The sequence below is a fragment of the Malassezia globosa genome (genome assembly GCF_000181695.2).
Source record: "Malassezia globosa CBS 7966 chromosome Unknown mgl_sf_4.1, whole genome shotgun sequence".
Classification (NCBI taxonomy): Eukaryota; Fungi; Basidiomycota; class Malasseziomycetes; order Malasseziales; family Malasseziaceae; genus Malassezia; species Malassezia globosa.
Genome location: NW_001849869.1, coordinates 52,306 through 74,272, shown reverse-complemented (window position 1 = coordinate 74,272; position 21,967 = coordinate 52,306). Strand labels below are relative to the sequence as shown.

The 21,967-nt window shown below is 46.1% G+C and overlaps 7 protein-coding genes across 7 annotated transcripts; 3 read left to right on the top strand and 4 right to left on the bottom strand.

The window, feature by feature from the left end:
* Positions 1 to 219: 219 nt before the first annotated feature.
* Positions 220 to 3,285, top strand: MGL_1771 (uncharacterized protein; the record flags this gene model as incomplete). Its single annotated transcript, XM_001730720.1, has 1 exon — positions 220 to 3,285. One exon carries the CDS (start codon positions 220 to 222, stop codon positions 3,283 to 3,285), a length of 3,066 nt encoding a protein of 1,021 aa, XP_001730772.1.
* Positions 3,286 to 9,060: 5,775 nt separating this feature from the next.
* Positions 9,061 to 9,496, bottom strand: MGL_1770 (uncharacterized protein; the record flags this gene model as incomplete). The annotated part of the gene is made up of 2 exons (XM_001730719.1): positions 9,061 to 9,137; positions 9,178 to 9,496. The coding sequence occupies 2 exons, from the start codon at positions 9,494 to 9,496 to the stop codon at positions 9,061 to 9,063; spliced, it is 396 nt and encodes a 131-aa protein (XP_001730771.1).
* Positions 9,497 to 9,714: 218 nt separating this feature from the next.
* On the top strand, positions 9,715 to 10,902 carry MGL_1769 (uncharacterized protein; the record flags this gene model as incomplete). Its single annotated transcript, XM_001730718.1, has 1 exon — positions 9,715 to 10,902. One exon carries the CDS (start codon positions 9,715 to 9,717, stop codon positions 10,900 to 10,902), a length of 1,188 nt encoding a protein of 395 aa, XP_001730770.1.
* Positions 10,903 to 11,029: 127 nt separating this feature from the next.
* Positions 11,030 to 11,538, bottom strand: MGL_1768 (uncharacterized protein; the record flags this gene model as incomplete). The annotated part of the gene is made up of 3 exons (XM_001730717.1): positions 11,030 to 11,161; positions 11,207 to 11,229; positions 11,259 to 11,538. The coding sequence occupies 3 exons, from the start codon at positions 11,536 to 11,538 to the stop codon at positions 11,030 to 11,032; spliced, it is 435 nt and encodes a 144-aa protein (XP_001730769.1).
* Positions 11,539 to 11,674: 136 nt separating this feature from the next.
* Positions 11,675 to 11,854, bottom strand: MGL_1767 (uncharacterized protein; the record flags this gene model as incomplete). The annotated part of the gene is made up of 1 exon (XM_001730716.1): positions 11,675 to 11,854. The coding sequence occupies one exon, from the start codon at positions 11,852 to 11,854 to the stop codon at positions 11,675 to 11,677; it is 180 nt and encodes a 59-aa protein (XP_001730768.1).
* A 1,134-nt stretch (positions 11,855 to 12,988) lies between these two features.
* MGL_1766 (uncharacterized protein) lies at positions 12,989 to 16,021 on the top strand (the record flags this gene model as incomplete). Its single annotated transcript, XM_001730715.1, has 1 exon — positions 12,989 to 16,021. One exon carries the CDS (start codon positions 12,989 to 12,991, stop codon positions 16,019 to 16,021), a length of 3,033 nt encoding a protein of 1,010 aa, XP_001730767.1.
* A 294-nt stretch (positions 16,022 to 16,315) lies between these two features.
* MGL_1765 (uncharacterized protein) lies at positions 16,316 to 19,139 on the bottom strand (the record flags this gene model as incomplete). The annotated part of the gene is given in 2 exon segments (XM_001730714.1): positions 16,316 to 16,354; positions 16,356 to 19,139. Coding segments are annotated over 2 exon segments (2,823 nt in total).
* Between the last annotated feature and the right edge of the window lie 2,828 nt (positions 19,140 to 21,967).

Here is a 21,967-nt window from a genome sequence, read left to right as displayed (position 1 = left end):
TCGGCATGACCAGCTCGGCAACGTCTAGCGCAGAATTCCGGGCAAGCAGACGACCAGGCTACACACAAGGACTACTTGGTGCTTGGATTGAGGGCTTCTGAGCTGGCTGTGGCTATACTTGGCCGTGCCGCCGTTTACCACTTTTTCTCTCGCGACCTTTCTTTGTCCCAAAACCAGCGGGGGGCACATCTGCTGGACCTCCACTTGTCTTTTGCCACCATGTCCTGGGGTCGACGGAGCCACAGCGATCGGCCCACGACATGGCATGCCCGAACGCCGCGGCGCTCCGCATTTGAAAACTTTGACGAGTCGTGCTGGCTCGATGGTGTTCGAGAGAACTTGCGCAGTGCCTTGCTGCATCGATCTGCGCCGTCAAGCCCGCACTCCGCTTACGTCGCGCACGCTACAGAAGATGCAGACACCGCGGACGTCCCTTTCGTGCGCGCACAAAAACGGCGCCGCATCTTGACACTTTCATCATCTTCTGAAGGAGAAGAGGAGGAGGAGGAAGAGGAAGAGCCACCTGTCGAGGAAGACGTGCGCGCCAAAAGCCACTTTCATCGCACTGCCCAGGCACTTGAAGAGCTCCTGTCTCTTGGCGGTGTTGTAGATGACGAGCAGCAAGGTCCTGTGCACTTGGACGGATTTGCAGAACAAGTGTGGCGCGTTGATAAGCCGCCGAATGAAGTATCATCTCCAGCGCATGGATCGGCGTCCTCTTTGTTTTCGTCCTTCATGAATGCCAAGACTGGTATCGTAGACGTCGATGCGTTGCTTCGTTCGCGTGCCAGTCCTACAAAGACACCAAAGCGCATCATTGAAGTGCTGGATTCTAACCAGAATGCCACGGAATCGGGGAGCGCATCTTCAGATCAAGAGTCCGAGGTGGATCAAGACACTGAGCGAGATGATGAGGATGTGCTCGAGGAGGAAGTCGACGATGACGACCAGGATGAAGCAGAAGAGGAAAGTGATATAGACGATGATCTCGATGGAGAAGAAAAGACTGGCGATGCTAATGACTCGAGCGCTCAAAAGGCACTTGAAGTTGCGAATGTGAACAAAGACGAGGAACAGGGCACAGGTAATCAAGCGGTCGATCCTGAGCAGGAAAAAGGCCGGGCAAAAGGCAAGGCGAGATTCGGCGATGTGACGGACAACACGCATTCAGTTGATCCACCTGTGAGCGAGGTGACCCATCACGACAACCTGATTTATTTCTCTCATGACAACCGTGACACGCCTCCTGAGGCCGAGAGTGACTCCGTATCCCTCTTTCATCATCTTGCTCATCAGGATGTCTTTTCTATCTCGGGCATTCATGCTTCTCATTCGAGCGATCCATTTGTTTCGCATCATGACAAATGCGTAGTTCATACGCATGATTTGGATACCGAAAGGCATGCACCGGCTCTTGCTGACTCGCTCCTTTCGACTGATTCAGCGTATGAAAACCTGTCTTATTCACCTGAAATGCCGTCCATGTTAGCATCGGCGTCTTCTCAACTGACCAATCCAGTCGCAACAAGACTATTAATGGACTCTCATGCGCCGATCGTTGTACTCTCTGACAGTGATGAGGACAGTGGTCCCATTCTATCTAGTATACCAATGGGTCACGAGCCTAGGCAGGTGGATGGAGAAGCTAGTTTGTCCGACAACGTTGAAGATTGGGATGACTTCGTCGAAGAAGACGAGCTCCATGCGCCCTCTACACAAGGCGAAGAAGAGCATGCTGCCTTTGACGAAAATGAGTCCGAAGAGAATGAGCCACAAGAAGAACATCTGGACGTGCAACATTTCGATGGACGTGCGCCAGAGACTGAACTCAATAAGTCTGCCTATGCGAGTGTGGACTACGGACATACAAATTCCCCAGATGGTCCAGTGCACACGGACATGAAAATCGAGCCCCGCACAGAGGCTACTGCTGTTGATCAACTATCTGCAGAGAACCATGTGCAGCCACAGCCCCCGCTGTCGAAAAGCTCCACACATGATAGTGATCATATACCCGAGTCGGTGCACTTGAACACTATGGATGCTGCTTCGTTCTCGCCAAATCGAGATGAAGAGACTGGGCAGCAAAATGCTGATGATATAAGGACGATGGATCGTTTTAACCAAGCTCCAGCCCGAAACCGTCCGAATGCAACGGATAAAATTGCAAGCGTAGATGTATCATCATCGAATCTATCTCATGCAGACGCGTCAATGCTCAAATCATCAAACGTGGATGTGAAAGGTTCAACTCATGAATGCGACGAAGAACCTGGAAGAAGGACACAACAGCCGTTGCACACCGAGTCGCTCGAAGCATCATTGAATGAGCCGCTGAAACAAGCCCCAGACTATTCAAGCTACGAACAAGACACAGCGTTCGATGCTCATGTACGCGAATCAACAGAGCGGCATCACATGGGCAACGAAGATGCTGATGGTGATTCAGCGCAAGAGTCAAAATGTACGGAAACAAGTCCAAAAGCAGAGTCTCAAAAAGACTCGATGCATCATGCAAATACAGCAGCCGACAAAAAGAAAGAAGAGAAAGACAAAGATGAGGGAGAGAGATGGGAGGAAAACAAGATAAAAGAAGGAACAAAGACGGATGATGGGAGAGAGACAGAATCCTTGACAGAATCGCATCAGGATCTTCCTGAGAGCTCTCATGGAGCCAGTGGACCCACAGAAAGTCCCGACACACAGAAAGCGTCTTCTGCTTCTAAGGCGAAGACTGATGTCTCTCCTTCGCATGAATCCACTCTAGAGGGATGGCGTGCTGAAAACCCAGTTGCTTCCTCACATGTACAGCACGAAGCCTCACAGGATGTGGCTGACTCGAGTATGGAGCTTCCCATTACTCAATCGAAAAGCCCACATTGCACACGCTCGCATTGTCCATTGCAACGCCTTACTCTCACACAGTGTACAGGTACACCAACCTTCCTTGTCCGCTCATGCACGCTGGATCCACAGGTCTTGGAGGAAGAGGGCGCTGAACAGCATGATGTTCTCTTGGATAGCCTCGAGATGCAGCCACTCGATGCTGATGCTCTACCAGAACCTGTCTACCATAAGCTATGCCGAATTGTTGGTCCAAGCATGCTGGAAGATGTGTATGTTTTGCCCAAGAGCATGGCGGAGCAGTGGATGCGCTCCGATGAAAAGGAGCAAGAGACAGAACGGAAACGTTCTCGCCGGTCGTCACCAGTCTCGCCTCTTCGTATGCGGCTTCGAACGCCGCAGGAACGCCGGCGACCGAGGTATTATACACCTGACGCATAATGCTCGAGACCTTGATACCCTGCATTTCCTTTTATTCCGTGGATAGAGCGATGGCATGATCTTTTCATTCTTTATGCATCATCTTATATCATGGCAAAGGTCCTGATACTTGCTTATTCACACATAAAAGAGAGCCACTATGTTCAGTTTACGCACTATGGTAGACGAATCATTGGTATTACGACAGGTCGAATGTACCTGCCAGCAGCGTTATTGCGTAAATTGTCATGGTTGGATTCCTTTATGCATCCATTTTCATGTGCTTAGAGACGTATAGGCCTCTGAGGATTTTTTTCTTTGAAATACATGCAGCCCAGTATCAGTATCTTTTAAAAGTACTTTTCGGCGTGATTGCGCAGCCATCGCATATATAATGACAGCCACGTTCCGTGGCTGAACCTTTGTAGGAAGGCACGAAACATTTCGTCTATCTAAATCCTTCTCATTTCGTTTTTCTTTTCTCTAGCAAATATGTACATTAGACATGACTCATTCTTTTCAGATCTAAGTATAGAATATCTATGCCACGAAAGACCCCAGAATGATCTTGCAGCTTGTGTCGACAATATTCGGCACATCTAGATTTAAATCGCGGAACTGTCCTGGCACCTTTATTGTGGAGTTACAATGTGGGGCCATGCGAATACTGCACTTGTACCTGACGAATCGACAAGCAGGAATTGGGATCGCCGATCAGCTCTTTGTGTTCAACTTGTTACACTCGTCTCTTGAGGATTCATATAAATGTGGACGGGACCAATTAAGCAAACTCTCGTACAAACTTGAAGCCATGATCACAAAATAGTGAGAAGGCTCTTTGCGAAGCAGGTTACTGAACTGACCTATTCAAACAAATAGATTCAGGAAAAAATTGCCAGGAATAGCTGATTGTCACATTCCTCTGCCTGTCTGTTCGGACTACAAATGCATTTCAAAAATAAAACCAGTAGTATGGATTCCTTATCATCAAGTGAGAACATGGTGTGCACCATGAACAATATAGCCTTTCTGGCGCTCCTATTAACAATGGGCTTTTGTCCAAGTATGTAGTAGCGTTAGCACACGTATGGACCAAAGTGATGATTTCTAGACAATGATCGAGCGACCCCATCATGAATCATATAGTTAAGAAAAAGTATTAAAACCGATGTAAACCACATACTTATCAACCTCAAAAGCACCAGAATTATATGAAAAGTAAAGAATGGTGTTGTCATACTACTTTAAGCGGAGGAAACCGTCGACTCATAAGCTGTACATTAATACGTCGTCGCTCGGCGTAGAAGGATCTAAACGAGAATAACAACCAATGTTGCCATCAGAACTGCGAGAAGCTGGGCCAGTAAAGGAGTTAAATGATGGAACGATTCAGACGAAGAATCGTGCACACCCGACATCCATGCAAAATATTCAAGACAAGCAATACTAAGATTTGTGACTGAATCCGAGTCATTCAATTTGAGCAGCTCATTTGTAGTATTTCCCGCAAGTTGCTTGTGATACGTCTGGTTATGTATCTTATCACCACTCTTCCAGTCATACCGAACGTATGTACACTCAAATAGTCCCGCAAAAAGAGGCTCACCAACAGCAAATTGATTTTCATACCGCGGGAAAAACATCTTTGTTGCATTCGTGATGATTTTTTCAGGCTCAGTTCGTTCGTGTATGAATGATCGGAAATTGGTATGAATCGTTGGATACTGGGAGCTCGGAGATGTTGTAAAATAGTTTTCTGGTTCGACACATTGATGTGTCACTGATCCATTAGCGAATGAACGAGGCACGTTCTTCAAGTTAAATAGAAGCTCTTTTACTGAGTGAGAGAAATATCCCATAACTGCTTTTGCTTTACCGTCATCAGAGACGCCTGGTCCAAAATGAACAGACGCAAGTGTATTACATCCTATCAAAACTTTTGAAATATCACCAACCAAAAAGGTAGTATTTGTTTTTGCAAGGTATTGAGCTGGATCCAACGAAGGAATCATATTTATATTGTAACAAGCAGAGATGGTCGCTTAATGCGTGACGACTCGCAAAGTCCGACTGGGAGTGAACACCGACCCAAGACTTGCGTCATCGATGCGCACATGCAGGAAGCCTGTGCCGCATGTGAGTTAATTTCTTACTTCCAGATTCGAACACCCTCACCAAAAGCATCATAGGTGGGGTAAGAAACAGGTACGAGAAACTAGCCAATAGGATCGCGGAAAGAAGGTACAAAATCGCGTGATCGCCACATGCAGGAGAACTAACACAAAAGGCTGAATCCAAAAAGCAGCTTGCAGACGAAATTAGCATCTTGTTCAGCCTTGGGGTATCATTCAAACACTACATTCGTGTAGAAACGCTCGAAATATACCAAAGTTAGCCATGCATTCTCAATGACGGGATAATCACAGGAATCAGTGTAAGACATTAATATGTAGTCTATATCGGAGCGACTGGAGAAACATGTGCATAGCAAGAGACATGAAAAACAGGCTTTGGATTTCTAGTGGCAGCCACGGGTGTGTATATTCGTCACTGAGTTATTGAACAAAACTTGTGTTCGAACTCTGTAAAATAAGGATCTAAGCAAAGGCTACAACTGATGCTGCCAAGCAGATAGCAAGAAGCTGACCGAGCGAAAAACTCGAGGCTGCTATCGACCCGGAATCTTGAATCAATGGCGGATCAATTGTACCGAGTTCCGTGCATGCTAGACTGAGATTTGTTACCGACTGAGAGTCATTTATGTTGAGCAGCTGCTTCGTAGCATTTCCCCCAGGAAATGGCGTGGGTGTCTGGCTCTGTATTTTATCTCCAATTTTCCAATCAAATCGTACAGTCGTACATTGAGAGATCCCTGCCGTTATAGGTTCTCCGACCCAAAACTCATTCGAATGAGAAGGTAGAAATTGCAATGTTGCATTCATAATGTGGTATACAGGATATGAATATTTCCACCAGCCTCGACTAGATTCATTATGACTCGTCGGGTACTGTCTTTCAGAATACTTTGCGAATTGAATTTCAGGTTGAACACACTGGTGTGTTGCCGTCCCATTCAAAAATATATCGGGTACATGTTTGATGTTGAATAAAAACTCTTTTACAGAGTGCGAATAGTAGCCCATAGTCATGTTCGCTACTGTGACGTTATCAATAAAGTAGGATCCAACATGAACTGAGGCAAGTGTATTACACCCTGTCAAAACCCCGAAAACGTCTCCTACCAAGAAAGTGGTATTGGTCTTAGTGAGATATTCGGCTGGATTCATCTGATGCGTCATGGCTATTGTGGCAGTTATGGATGGCCATCAGGTGCGCGACTGAGTCCTGCCTCCGGTCAGATAAAAGGCCCGGCACATGACTTGATTCATGCATACATACCCAAGTCCGTGCAGCATGAGTTTATTTTCTCATTCGCGGTAGATCTTGTGCCTTTGCTGTGACTAGGTGGAGAAAATTAGGCACCGATACAACCAATAGCATCATAATCCTGGGGTACAACCTGCTTACAGGCCGCATGAAACAGCGTTTACACGCATGAACAAATCAAATCAAACAGCCTACAGGCGTTATTGGTGTCTTGTCTATTGTGGGTGAACCCGCATCACCAAGTAGTGTAAGAACTTTCTTGTCTTTAAATTGAAGGACCAGCTCGAGAAACACGGACTATGTATGATCTGCCAAAGAAACAACGATTGTAAAATTAATGTGGCATAAACATGCATGTTAACGCATATAGAGGCTATCGCATCGCTTTTGCACGTTATAAAATGAGAATCTAAGCTAAAGTAACAATCAAAGTCGCCAAGAAGACTGCGACAAGTTGGACCAGCGAGTGGCTTGATTGGCTCATCGATCCAGAGGGGAGATCTTGATGCAAAGGTTGTTTCGCTTCGAAAACATCAAGGCAAGTAATACTAAGGTTTGTGATTGACTGAGGATCATCTAATTCAAGCAGCTGCTTAGTAGCATTGCCCGCATGATGTGTATCGTAGGTCCGATTCTGTATCTTATCACCATTCCTCCAGTCATACCGGACAGTCGTACAATCAAAAAGCCCAGCGGAGAGAGGCTCGCCGACATAAAATTGGTCTTCATTGAACCGTAAAAAACTCCATGTAGCATTCATAATGAGTAGCTCGGGGTCAAACTTTTCATTAGCGAACAAGTGGAAATTATTGTGTATCGTTGGATATTGGGAGTTTTGATGTCTTGTGAAATGGATTTCTGGTGCGACACATTGATGTGTTGCGGTTCCATTAGCAAAAATATCAGGAACATTTTTTATGTTGTTTAAGAAATCTTGGATTGAATAGGACAAATAGCCCATCGTCACATTTGCTGTCATCTCACCGGGGATGTACGATCCGAAATGGACAGACGCAAGTGCATTGCATCCTGTCAAAACTTGTGTAACATCACCAACCAAGAAAGTGGTGTTTGTTTTTGCAAGGTATTGGGCTGGATTCAACTCATCAAGCATGGTTATATTGTAGAAACTTAGCAATGACCGTTAGTTGCATTACTAGGCGCTTTCCCGGTCGGTTATCAGGTCCGGCGCAGGACTTGCGTCATCGGTGCGCACACGCAAGAAGCCCGTGCAGCATGTGACTTCATTTCTTAATTCCAGGTTGGAACGAATCTGCCAAGACAATCATAACCGGGGTAAGAAAACAGGCACCGAGTCTGACCAATTGTATTACAGTAACGAAGTCCTAAACTACATGATAATCGCATGCAGGAGAACACGCAAAAACAAACCCAATTAGCAAGTTTGAAGGGTTGAAACCGCACTTTCAAGTAAAAGATCAAGGAGTGTGCTATTGCAATTTGCTATTATTCAAAATCCCACCGTTTGATCATCCCATAGTAATTGAATTGATGCATCAATTGCTGAGCACATCTTCGTGGGACTATGTGTACCGGCGGCAGTATATTGACATTATGGATACTCAAGATTCATATAAAAGCTTTCACCAGATTTGTTTATTAGTCTAATGACGCTTATCATCAAATCTTACAATTTTCATCAAATATGCTATGCCCCCAAGAACTTGTGGTATATCGGGATGCTGGAATGACTATCGTTTGCTATAGAATAACGATAATCTTCTGGGTTGGCCTGAACATCATTGCCTTTTGCATTGGCTATTTTTTGACAAGTGGTCTTCCAACGCAAGCCGGGTTAAATTTAAACAAGCCGATGTTATTTTTATGCCTCACTTCGTTGACATTACGTGCCTGATTGGTCTTCAAACTAGGAAAGATTATGGAGGCGTATTCAGTGTGTACCGCTTGATGGCTTGAGAATCGTTATTACTAGTGCAAATCATTGACAGTGAAATTTGTGGAGAAGTGCTAGATTCGGATAGGGTCCCTCACGGTGAGCTTATACGCGTCACATGCGCCATATTATCTTTTAATGAACTTCAATCAGACCATATGAGTATGGAGTACCAAGTTCCGGATCTTTATACTGGCCTAGCGTGCAGTCGTTCAAGATATTTGAAATTCCTTGTAGATATTCGTAGCCTAATGCCCCGAGGATCAAGCTTTATGTGCGACACAAATTATGTTATTGCACGCAATTAGACCCTTGGCCCTTGCCACTTAAGAAAATGGGTCAGTGAATTTTTATAGAAAATAAGTTGTTAAAGCGGCCAAATAGCTAAGAATTGATGGCTACCATTGATCGTTTCTATGGGACCAAGCGTTTGAAGCATTACGACGCGATAGAGCGCAGACGCTAGGGATGTTATCAGTCCGAGGCTTTACACATCAATTGATACCCTTCATGAGAGTGTTGAGATTTTCTGGAGACATGTCAACGCCGGCTTTGCGCATTTCTTCGACGACTGGATGTTAAAGCCCAGATCTAAATACGTGCAAACATACCTTTTCCGGTCCATTCACGCACTTCCGCATTCGTGGCAAGCTTGGCCATTTGCATCATAGATGGTTTCTGCGAGCCGGACAAATCAAATCCATTTTTTTCCAAAACCTCTGCAAGCTTGCTGATCGCTGCAAGAGCATCTGGCGATTGCCCAACTTTCTCAAAACCAGGTGGTAATGCCTGTTCGAGATTCGAGCGAGGATCTTCTGAAGCAAACCGCTGCGCCGATGTAAAAAGAAAACGCAGAGGCTGCCTTTTTGGTACATATGTGCCTGCGCGGGCAGGAAGGGCGCATGATCGCGTCACGGCGCGCATACACATCATACCATGTCGAGCCCACATGCCTTGTTGTCTCTGTACGTCGAAGAGCTGCCGGGGTGAAACGAGAACGTGACGCGTTAAGCTTAGCAGATCATATTATATAAGCAAGTTCATGTGTCTCCGCCACAATTTCCATAGGATATCATGCGTATCTTCTTGGTGATTGTTCAAGAGACTCACGTTGTTCAGACCTTGCACCTGCCTGTCTTAAACGCCACATGCAGTCATGGCCTGCTTGGGCATGTGTGCTTCTGGTAGGTGTATGGTGGATCTTTTATATGCCAATCCACGAGAATCCTGAAGTTTATGGCGTACGGAGTGTAATGCGGCCAATCCGACGTCTTCGTGACGTGCGCGCATTTCTCCAGCATCGAACAACAGTGCCTGTGATTGCTAACAGCGAAAATTTTTCATCAAGTGATGCATGGGAAAACATCGATGCGGCGTGGCCAGATGTCACTGATCGACGCACGTTGAAAATTCTTGCTCGCCTCTCATGCTGGGCGTACTATGAACATGTTCCAACCAAGATTACAGATGCGCCTGACCTGCACTGGTCTGGCAAGTTCGGATGGCAGTCAGAAGGTCTTCGAGGACAAGTGTTTGCGACAGAAAAGGACCGTCTCGTCATTGTAGCGTTAAAGGGCACAAGTGCTAGCTTCCTGCCGGGCGGTGAAACTGGTCAAAAAGACAAGGATAATGACAATCTGTTGTTTTCTTGCTGCTGTGCAAGAGTCACGAATGCATGGAAACCCGTCTGTGATTGCTACCAAGGGAAGAATCAGTGTGATACAGAGTGTCTAAGTCGGGCGCTGTTGGAGAATTCACTGTACTACCCAGCCGCCACTGACTTGTATAATAACATTTCTTACATGTACCCAAATAGCCAGATTTGGGTTACAGGACACAGCCTGGGCGGTGTGATGGCCAGTTTGCTTGGTGCTACATTTGGTGTGCCGGCTGTAGCATTTGAATCGCCTGGTGACCGCATGGCCGCCGCACGTCTTCATGTGCCAATTCCTCCCGCTAACACGCCGAACGACGATGCATACGCATTGGTTCCTGTGACACATGTGTATCACACGGCCGATTCACTGGCAACTGGTCAGTGTGTTGGTCCGACGTCGATATGCAGCCGGACGGGCTTTGCGATGGAGTCCAAGTGCCATTTGGGACAAAGCATCGTGTACGACACAGTGCAGTACTTGGGATGGTCGATCGGAATTATGGCACACCGCATCACATATGTGATGTCGGAGCTACTTAGTGAGGACTGGGACAGGCGTGTGCTTCGTGACTCATCAATATGGACGCATCTATGGCCAAGCACTAAAGGACTTAAAGCTGTACCAGACGTGCAGCGCGAGTCACTTTGCCAGGATTGCACAAGTTGGACATTCATTTAGCAGGACAACCTAGCTGTCCAGCGTCGCCTTATACGCCTCTTCAGAGAGGAGCTCCTCAACTTCACTAGGATTCGTGAGACGAATCTTGGCAAGCCAACCTGGATTATGTGTAAATTACCGTCCATGTTTAAACTTGGTGTGATAACGCACCTTCCTCCATAGGGCTCTTGTTCACGAGCGACATTTCGTCATTCAGCTTTTCATTCACCTCCGCGACAATACCGCTGACAGGAGAGTAAATGTCTGAAGCAGCCTTGACCTGTAAAGGTTAGATGTTTAGAGTGTTCCTTTTGCCAACACATACCGACTCAATCGAGCCAATTTGGTCTGTATGTTAGTCAATGAAGACGACGCACCTCCCCTGGTCACCTCGAGGCTCACTGATGGCAGCTCCAGGTATACGACATCGCCAAGACTGTTCTGCGCGTGGTCCGTAATGCCAAGCACTCCCTCGTTCGTTTCGTCATCATACTTGATCCATTCGTGCTCGAGCGTGTAGAGTGTCTTGACACGGTTCGTGATCGAAGACGACCTGAACGTGCGCACCATATTCACACGCGGAAGAGCGCGAGGAACAGGACGCATGGCAGAGCGAAGCGACGAGAAACAGGCGGAGCGCAGCGGAGCAGCAATCATAGCGTGTCGTGTCAAGGAACTGAGGCGTCCCTTCGTCAGGCAGCTCGGAACTGGAGTAAGTGTGCGCGTGGGCGGGGTTCGGCCGAACATACGCGGCTATCATGAACAGGGGCACATCGAAGCAACTCCACAAAATCTATGAACTGCTGTCTTCGTCGTCGAGCATAATGGGGTCATCAGGCGTGCCTCGAGCAGGCGTCGATGTCAGTCGTGTCGGTGCTTGCTGAGCCGGGGTATCTTCGTCGTCGCTATCAGTGATTTCGATAACGTTGGTGTTTTGTCCAGAAGCTTCTGTTGGAGACATGATTTGTGCCATCTCATGCTGCGATATTGATGCGCAGGTCTGTGCGTCTCTGTGCCTCCTTATAGCTGCTTCAGCCGCTAGTACGCTGAGTGTCTTGGTTGGTGGTGGGCACGTGCCGCCCAAGCGTCTTCCACGATCTAACCGTCGCTGCGCGGCATCTGCAGCTCGAAGACGGCGTTCATGCGCGCTTATAGCAACCGGACTGGATCCACCAAGTCTTTCGCCACGAGTAAGAAAGCCAGCACCTGGCCAGTATCCAAGACGCTGTGCCGTCGAATATTCGTCCGTCAGCTTTTGCAGTGTTATGTAGAATCGATCATCGTGGGGTCCGCGAACATTATGTCTGCTGTAAGAGAAATAAACCTACGCTAGTTCGTGCAACATGCTGTTGTGCGATGTTAGCTTGCGCATATGCATTTATGATGGTTGTAAATACGAACGTTGCCACAATCGCCTCTCTCGGCAAGAAATCCATCTCATCTGTACTTTCTCGCAGTCTCAGGAATATCTTTTCCCCTTGGTTGTAATTTAAACCCAACAGTCGTGAATTGCGTGGATACATTTCTGCAAGGACGGCGAGTTCTTCTGTAAGTTTACCAACATGTACGCACTCCATCCATGTACTTGCATGAGCGTCTTGACGGCATGACCAATTTCCTTCAATAGCCGAATTGCTCGCTCGAAACCTGGTTTTCGTAGTGCCACATACTTTTCGATCACCCCATCAGGATGCTGTTCGTCTACGGGTGCTCGCGGCCATCGACCTCGGCCACGAATGGGCATGTACGAAGGTACATCCACCCACCACGATGACTGAGAGACGCATCGGCCGAGCGACCTCCACAAGTGCATTTCTGTTGTGTTACATCGACGTGTCGCGTATGATTCACGTCCCTATCTTAAACGGCTCTCATGGCGCGTCCAAGACGGAACGCAGCAAGGGCTTCAACGCCCACGCCTGATCATGCGAGTGAATATACAAGGAAAAGGCCTTTGAGTTCAAGAAGTAATAAAAGTAGAAAGCGAGTACCTACGAGCCCCGATTCAGATTCATCATTAACGTCCCTTTCTGATTCTGACGATGAGCCTGTGACGAAACGAGCGCGCGGTACGAAAGCCGCTGCGCCTTCTGTGGATGTATTAGACATGGAAGATAATGAGCTCTTCCAATCTGTGCTCCGTTCTGATGGAATCGAGGAAGCCTCGGAAAACTGGATCGTCGCGTACCAAGGCGAGCCACACGAGTCCCTAGCACAACTCGTGACGTTCCTTTTCAGGTTGTGCGGGTGTACAGCCACCATAACAAGTGATGAAGTGCAGGATTCAGAGCATGTGGATGACGTACTAGAACGAATTCAGGATGAATTTGCGCAACACCTTCATTCCCAATACCCAATCGTGTCACGCTCGAAGTCATTAAAGAACATTCGGAAACATGCTGCTTTGTTGATAAAGAAGATTTTTTCCGATGCCTCTGAGGCGGAGCTTTTGAGTGATGAAGACTTCCTGGATACATGGCAGCAATGGCTCTTGGCGATGTCAGTGTCTTCACTCCGTTCCTTCAGGCACACATCGAGTCTCGTTGCTATGTGGACCATTGGTGCTTTTTCTCATGAGCTTGAGCAAGTGCGCGAGAATTATGATGTGGCTGTTAGACAACGTGATGCAGAAGCAAAGCGGCAAAGTGCGAATCGCACAAGACTTGTACACACAGCTCACAAAATGGAGCAGCTGGATTCACTTCGTGAGTCGCTGGACGCACATCTAGACGACTATGTTAAACATGTATTCTCTCCCCGATCTCGCGACTTCGATGCGCTTGTGCGCCTGGATTGCGTCGATCAACTTGGTTCCTGGATGAAGGAATTTCCTACTCAATATCTGCAAGAGTATTATCTCCGTCATGTTGGTGCCGCACTCTCGGATCCTGATGTAACTGTTCGTTTGCATGCATTGCGTTCAATCAAAAACGTTTTAGTGCCCGAGCATGCAATTCAGCTTGTATCCTTCTCCGAAGCACACAAGTCCCGGATGGTCGACATGGCTTTGTACGATGTAGACCTCGGTGTACGTACGACGGCGTTCGCGGTTTTGGAGTCCGCGAATGAACTGGATATGTTAAGCAATGATGATCGAGCTGCATTGGCGGTTCACATTTTTGATTTGGAATCTCGGATCCGCGCCGCTGCCGCTGCATTTCTAAATGGTCTTCTCCAAAATCATGTTGCGGCCAAAATGCAAGACAATACGTCTGATGAGTCGATTGTTCGTGTTCATTGTCTAGTCAAGCTACTTTCCCACTACACCCAGCAATTAAATGCGGGCACTGATGATTTGGATTCAGACAAGCTGTCACTCATTGAGCCTGGACTCGGGCGCGTTAGTGTAGCTTTTGAGGCTTTATGGGATACGACCGATTCGCTACACGCTTGGAAGCCATACATCGACATTCTTATTCCGGATGAGGGGGACTACGAACTTGTGGCTGATGAAGAAGCTGTTGCTGTCGAGATACTCGCCATGTGTGTTCATTTGGTCAAAGAGCGTACAGATCCAGATTCAGACGAGACCGCATGGGAAGAGTGTAGTGTATATCTTATTCACGCTCTCCCGAAACTTTTGGCCAAGTTTTCCGCTGATACCCCACGCATTTCCGATTTGCTCTTCATTATTCCGAGCATGAAGTTGGACGTATATCATGAGACACGAAATATGGATGCATTTGAATCATTATGGGAAGATTTATGTGGTCATTTTATGCGACATGTCGAGCCAGTGCTCTTACAGCGAGCAGCTGAGGCTATAAAGCTTCTCGCCTTAGCCCCCATGGACACAAATACATCCAACAACAGGCTGTTGAGCTTGAAGGAGACCGTATTGAGTTTGCTTCAAGACACCTTGCATCAACGCCAATTAGACACGACTGTATTTTCCGAGGATGATGTCCATAATATTCAAGCAAGCCTTGCTCGATTACATGCCCTCTTAAAAAAAATGGATGTGAGCACATTGCTGGATGATGACTTGATATGGAACCAAATCAAAGCATTGTCTCTACGAGGTCGTCTTAACTATCCTCAAGAATGCCAGTTCGTTGCGCTTGCACTTGAGACACTTTCATTATACCTAATGTGGCGCACAAAAGATGCTTTGCTGAATGAAACAAAGCAGATGGATCGAGATGACACCCTGCTGTCTCGTCGAAATGCTGTCTTGGACGTAATTCACTCTTTTTTGGACCGAACCTCTCGTGTCCAATCGTCCGCTTTGCATGTGGCCCTCTTGTTGTACACGCTCTTCTTTTCTATCCCAGGCAAGGATAACTCGAAACATTATCTTTATATGACATGTCCATCCCACATTCAGGAACGATGCGCTGCTTTGTTTGCGACCGAACTCCATACTCTTGTCTCATCTTATCATGAGCACAACAAATCTCGACCGCGCAAAGGAACATTCATGCCATTGGATTCCACTCTACTAGCTTCGGATTTGCATCTTTTCACGCTCGCTGGTGTTTATGCTGCGGCTATTCGTGTTGGCGCCTTGAATGTAAGTTATGCAGCCCCTATGCTTTCGTATTATGCATACTTTAGCCTAGACTTTGACGCGCTCTGTCATGAGCTAGTCGCTGTGATGAAAGATGATGCTTTACATTCAAACCGTGGTTGGATTGTGTGCGAGACGATTCTTGAAACCCTCAAGGGTAGTTTCAGCCTGTTCCTCCTCTTCAATGACGATGCCTCCGAGGCTCACTACATTTCACTTTCAAGACAACTAGCCAATGCTACTATGATTCGAGGTCCTGGTTTTTCTGTCATTCAATCTGTGGATCCTAAAGCGATAACAACTCTCCATGTTGCGGGTGTTCAACAATTCATCAGCTATTTTCATGAAGGAACCGGGAACAAGGGCCGAGAGCCTGTGTTCTTTAAAGGTATGGCAAACCTCTTGGCCACACTTCTCCCAGCTGATGCGATGAAGATTCACACAACGATGCAACAGCGCTTCTTAGCAACCAATATAAAGCCAGAGCAAGGAGCTAGGGAGTGGGAGCCATATTTCTCCTACGAAAAGCGGCTCTTGAATTTGGCAGCTAAAGATGCGGACATTGTCAAAGAAGCAAGTCATTATGCCAATGATTCAAGCACCCAACTACCAACGGCTAATTCAACTTGAGTGAGGTAAATGTAGGACGTAATAGTGAAAGGATGCTTTGTTCCACCCGACTAAGGTTCGAGTCATCCTCTAGTCTGAGTTTGTTGTCTTCAGTTCCAGACGTCCTCGAGCCTACTTCTTTTTGAACCTCAGGATATGCGCTGCGTCTGCGGAATTCAATGCGTGCGGCGTTACTTCCACTTGCGATTTTGTCCATAATGTCTGGAAGTTCATCATCATCATAGTAAACGATTTGAACAGGTAAGCCCTGATCGTTAATTTCGACATTTTGTCCTTCAGAATCGGACTTGCCATTTACAGTTGAAGTTGTATTCCCCTTTTCTTCAGGTGCCACTTGCGTTGATGGCAACGGTTCTGATTCCTCTGATGCTGCATTTTGAGGAACAGGACTCGGTTGGCGGTGAACTTCAGTGTCACTTCCTTCACTACTCAGAGATTCCAAGTCGTCGTCCCGGTCATGCACAATGTGCTCAGAGGCCGATGGGATCAATATGTTATCCATCGGAACATCGTCTACTTTGGCCGAGCGAGCTTCAGTGAATAAGGCGCGCTTCTCAAGGTCGGTGCTGAAACTGGTCATATCCCTGTTGCCGACATTAAACGAATCAGGAATACGAGAGGCGACACTTATCCCACTGGCACGTTTGTTGGGTGGATCCATTTCACTGTAAATGCTCGTGCGATCACTCAGTCCAGCGACCACTTGCCAAATAGGGTTGCTAGTGCTGCCAATGCGAGGTGATCGCGATTTGGATTTGACGGCATCTGTAAACCCATAACCAGTAACGGGTCTCGAACCCATATGGACTTCATTCTTAAGATTGTCTGTGACTGGCTGACGACGAGCCTGCGCATCTTGGTCGTGTGTCTTTGAGTAGTAAAGGTCATATAAACTGTCTCCGTGTGACTTGAGTGGTTTGACCTGCTTTCTCGGTATAGACTGGCGTTGTCCAGGTTTCAAACCACTTTCGTCTCCAGCATCAAAATGGCCCGGCATTATGTCACTTTGGTCGATTTCTTGATCGGTGGCGGAAGGGAAAGTAATAATGTCGCCATTGTGTGACTCGCGAATATAGGTCGAGACTGTAGATATGCGCGAGGTGTTAGCATAGCTCCTGTGATGCTCATATTTTGCAGGACTTGGGAACGTATTGGGGTCCACGGTAGAAATTGAGTCGACATTACTTGAGTTATCATTCATGCCATTTCCCGTTAGCACAACACTGTTATGAGAGTAACGAGGGTCAGTCGGCGATGCGCTTAGAGAGCTCGGTGCTAATGAGCTCTTAGAAGGCGTTCTATTGTGCGTTGAGGATGCATCTAACCTGCGGGGAGACACTGTACTCTTGGAATCGATACTTCGGTGCTGAATGTTTGACTCTGGTGATTCACTGCGTTCGGTCTGCCATGGCAATAATTGAGCTCTTGGGACGGCAGGTGACAGAGTAGTTGCAATAGGCTTCTCTGGTTTAGGTTCCTGTGAGTCGAGCGACTCTCTAGATTGCTCATTCATGAGGCTTGTGAGACCAACAGGCGAACGAGCACTGCTGAAACTTGATTCTGGAGAGGGTATTTGGTGCGACCTTTCGCCACCGGATTCAGGGGTTTGATATTGTACAGGGACACGATAAGACGAAGATCGACGGGGGGTTGACGAAGCTGCTGGGATCGAAGTTATTGAAGTTTCAGGAATGGTTGACACATGAGATGAGTCCGGTATGGAAACACCATCGCTAGGCAAAGGTGGTAGTGCCTGGTTCTTGGACCTAATAGACGGAGAGATTTTCAACGAGCGCGTATCTGCAGATGAACGTGCCGATTCTTCTCCTCTAGTCGTAGCGAATTCTGGGACCTTTTCTGTGTAAGGTTGAAGCGTGGCGCTTAACGGTACTGGGTTCGACGCGAACGCAATACGGGCATTGTTGCCATCAATGCTGTTGAAGGACACGTGAGGAGTACTCTGCGTGTTGCTGTTGTCTTTAGACGACGCGAGCAAATATGAAGGAATTCCAGGTCTCGACGAAGGGCTGTTCATTGGCGACGATTCGTTAATATCTTGCGCATTTGAAAGGATAGGTGATGTTGAGCGGAGTCGGCCTGAGGCTACCTGATCGTAAGGAACGTGGCCAATGGGAAGATTACCCAAATCAATCGCGTTGTCGAGATTTTGTGTCGTGGTGACCAAATATGGATTCGAAATAGAGCGCTTTAGAGCTTTCTTTGACTTCCGTCTAGAAATGGTTTTCGTCCAACGAAGACCAGACTTTGAATCCATACGACTCAAAACTTTGCTGGGCTTTAAGGCTTCTGTAAGCATCACAGTCTTTTGGACAGCATCATCCTGGGTAGGGTTTGAAGTTTTAGCATTAGATTGGGTTGGCCCTTCAAGAGGCGCACCTGTCGTCATAGAGTAAGACCCGCCATTAGTCTGATAACCATCAGAGAAAAAGTGTACATTCTTTGAGCGAACATCTTTGTCCATATTCGTTGGAGGGCCTGTAGGAAAACGTGCCTGAAGGCTAGGGTATGCCTGGTGGCTTGAAAGACTCTGGTTCATAGCGGGATTTGCCTGGGTCGTAAAACTGGAGCGATGTGAGGATATAAGAGACGGTTCGTTCGTGATAATAAAATATGCTTCTTCAAGAACAGTAACCATACGGCTTATTGTGTCAGACTGTACAGCATACATAGATGGTGTGCGTGTCTTGTTCTCAGCGGATGGCGGTGTCTCGCCTGATCCGGGTAAAGTTATATAATTCAAACTGCTTCGCAATACAGTTTTAACAATCTGTTCGACGCCACGGCGGACATTCTCCTTGAAAATTTTCACATCCCATGTTGTTTGACTTGAGTCAAGAGCACCAAATCCATCTGTACCACCTTCACCGTAGATACTGTCATAACCAGCATGAACGTGATTCAAATGTTGTTGCAGTCGTTGAACAACTGCTAACTCTTCGCCCACGGTAAGAAACTTCCGATTATTTAAAACATCTTTCGGATTTTCAGAAGAAGAACGTTGCATGTGCAGTACATTCTGGATTGATGTAACAGAAATCTCCTCGCCATTTGGAGCTAGCAGCAAAGCAGCTAAACCGCGATACAAACTGAATAACATCTTGAAAAAAATACGCGGGGTCAATGCGATGACTCTAACAACTCCTGACGAGAAACAGAATCTAATTTAAGATGCAGTCGCCCAAGGTCCACAATTCGTCACAACCCTCAGAATAGAGGAGGAGCATTCAACACACAAAACGCAGCTACCACGCAGATAATCATATGCATGATTATCTAATAAACTGATTCATAATACATATTAAATAGAAAAGGATAAAAGCAAATAAAACTATTATTAGAGTAAATTAAACTAAATGATATGATTTGAATAATTCATTTATAACTTTCTAATTATTATTTAATTTTCGATCAACAACTCAAAAATTAGATAAAATGAAAATATATTTAACCGTACCGAAAAACCAATATAATAAAATTAGTTAATGGATATCAAATAAAAAGTATAATTATTATTTATTATTTATTTTAATATGCAATTTGTGAAATAAAAACTAGTACATATTAGTGTAGAAATTGAATAAATATAGTATATAATTTTAGGTTTTATTATTATGTCAATTGATTTATTCGCTAGTCGGTGGGGTAGAGATCTTAGCTTTGCATGACTACGATAGTTGATGAGCTCCTTGCTGCGCTACGGCTATCTGAGCGCCTTGTATGCGATGTTCTCTCTTCAAACGGGTCCAATAATACAGTCTTCCAGTCTTCCACACGTTCGTGTGATACGCTTTTGTCATTTGTGATCAAGTTATGTCAACATTGTTGGGCGACTTGCGGCGGGCCCAAAACCCCGAAGTCCTTGATGGGTCGCTGCATCCTCCTTACAGCACAACACATTTGCGTGCCTGAGTCAGTCTACGAAAGTTTCAATGAAAGTGTTGATGAGTTCCGTCTGTGTATTAATACGATTCCTCAACAATATGCAATTCTTATTCTACCATGTATTGTATTACGATTTATTTTCCAACGGTTTCCAACCGACTCAGATGATGAATTTGTATCACGGTTGTCCTTCTGCCCAGATCTACTCAATTTTTTTGTCCGTTATGAAGCTTTTTGTGAGGTACGTTTTGAATTTGCTTACTTTAGGCGGAGCTGTTGTTGCAACATTGGTTCGGACATGTATTCTCTACGCGTAACTTATCCTCACAAAAAAGTAGGATCAATTCTGGCCGGCTTCATCGGTTCGCGCTAAAATTTCTACAACACCAACTCTCAACTCAGCTGTATGACCATCCTAAGCGCTCTATTTGTTGGCTTCACCCGGATGTATTGGAGCTCTTTTCAGACGGACTTTACCAACCATTCTGTGCACCAAGCGACTTGGTCGGAGGTACAAGAAAGATCATGCACGGAATGCTTGACTGTATCGATGGTATGTCCATCGAACATATTCAAGGCATTCCTCTCCCACTGTTTTACGATCGGTTGTCAAGAGCGATTGCAACAAGAGTTCGGACCTACTGGCTACACAGCAAGTTACATTCATCCATCGCAAGTCAGCAGAAACTTGATGACTATTTAATCGAAATAACCAAATGTGTGAGTAGTTTCGCACTAAAGCAGCATCCTCAACTTATTGTTGTTGCAATTGAATTGGCAATTTTAACTATTATTCGCCTTGGAACCCGGCATGATACAATTTCTACGATGCAACTATTAAGACATTCAGAGTGCATCTATTGTAAAGTATCGAACGATGAACATAATCGACACAAAGGATTGCTTTGTCTCATTCAAGAGTTATACAGTGCACAAGAGGTGACGCTTCAGTCTGTCTCAGATTCGCCAGACAGTTCTCCTTTAAGTGCATTGAGTAATGAAGGACTTGATTTGGGACATTCTTTTATGCTGGTCGCAAAGCAAATGCAATGGCATGGCCTTGCCCTGCCTGAGGCTCAGGCATTGGCAGTGTGCTCAGAGTGGATGACGGCATCTAATATGCCTTGTACGGATGAATTCTTCAAGTGGTTGTCTATGCACCAAGCCGATGCTGAAAATCGTGCACTTGTCACTATCCAAAATAAGGCAAAAGGCGGCAAAAGTGCCGCTTATATTTATGATGACATTATTGATGCATGGGTGGCGCCGGAAAGTAGTCAACCGACCATGCGAAAATATTCCGAAATAAAAGGAAATGATGTACCGTTACCACTGATCTCTCAAGTTGGTTCGGAAAAAAATAAACGGCAACAAAGGTACAGTGATACGCTATCAAAGATATCTGGTCAACATGGCAATTACTCTCAAGAAGACGATGAAATTGATTTCCTAAGGAATCCGGGCACTTCAGAGTTTTCGCGTGTCTGCAGGAAAGTCCGACGTTTGGATGTTGCTCTGGAAGCTCGAAGACCTCAGATGAAAGCGCGTACACGAAGAGCGTCATTGTTGCCGTACTTATAGCATGAAAAGAAATATTGTGATAGATACCCCATCTCCACTAATCGAAGAGCAATTCTGTCGATCTCTCGATACATCAATGTCCGGGTCACGACGACTGATTAAGGTATGCACACAGATTCTAATACTCACATTGCAGGAGCTAAAAGAGCTTCATGAATCATCTATTCCAGGATTGAGTGCGTACATTAGCTTGAGGCTGACATGACAGTTTCCTTGGATGCTCAAGAGTATGTTGTACTGAGCCAGAAGCCGGCTAATGCTCGTCAGCAACAATCTTTACACCTGGAGCGCAGTAGTAAAGGGGGTGAGTCCAGCTGGTATTGAACTAACAAAAGCCTGTAAGTTTCTTTCTATACCTAATTCTAATCGTACAGGCTGGTACGCCTTATGAGGGTGGACGTTTCCCAGTGAGTGCAAGTAAAACTTCTCACCAGTTAGCTGGCATTTGAATTTCCAGCGGAG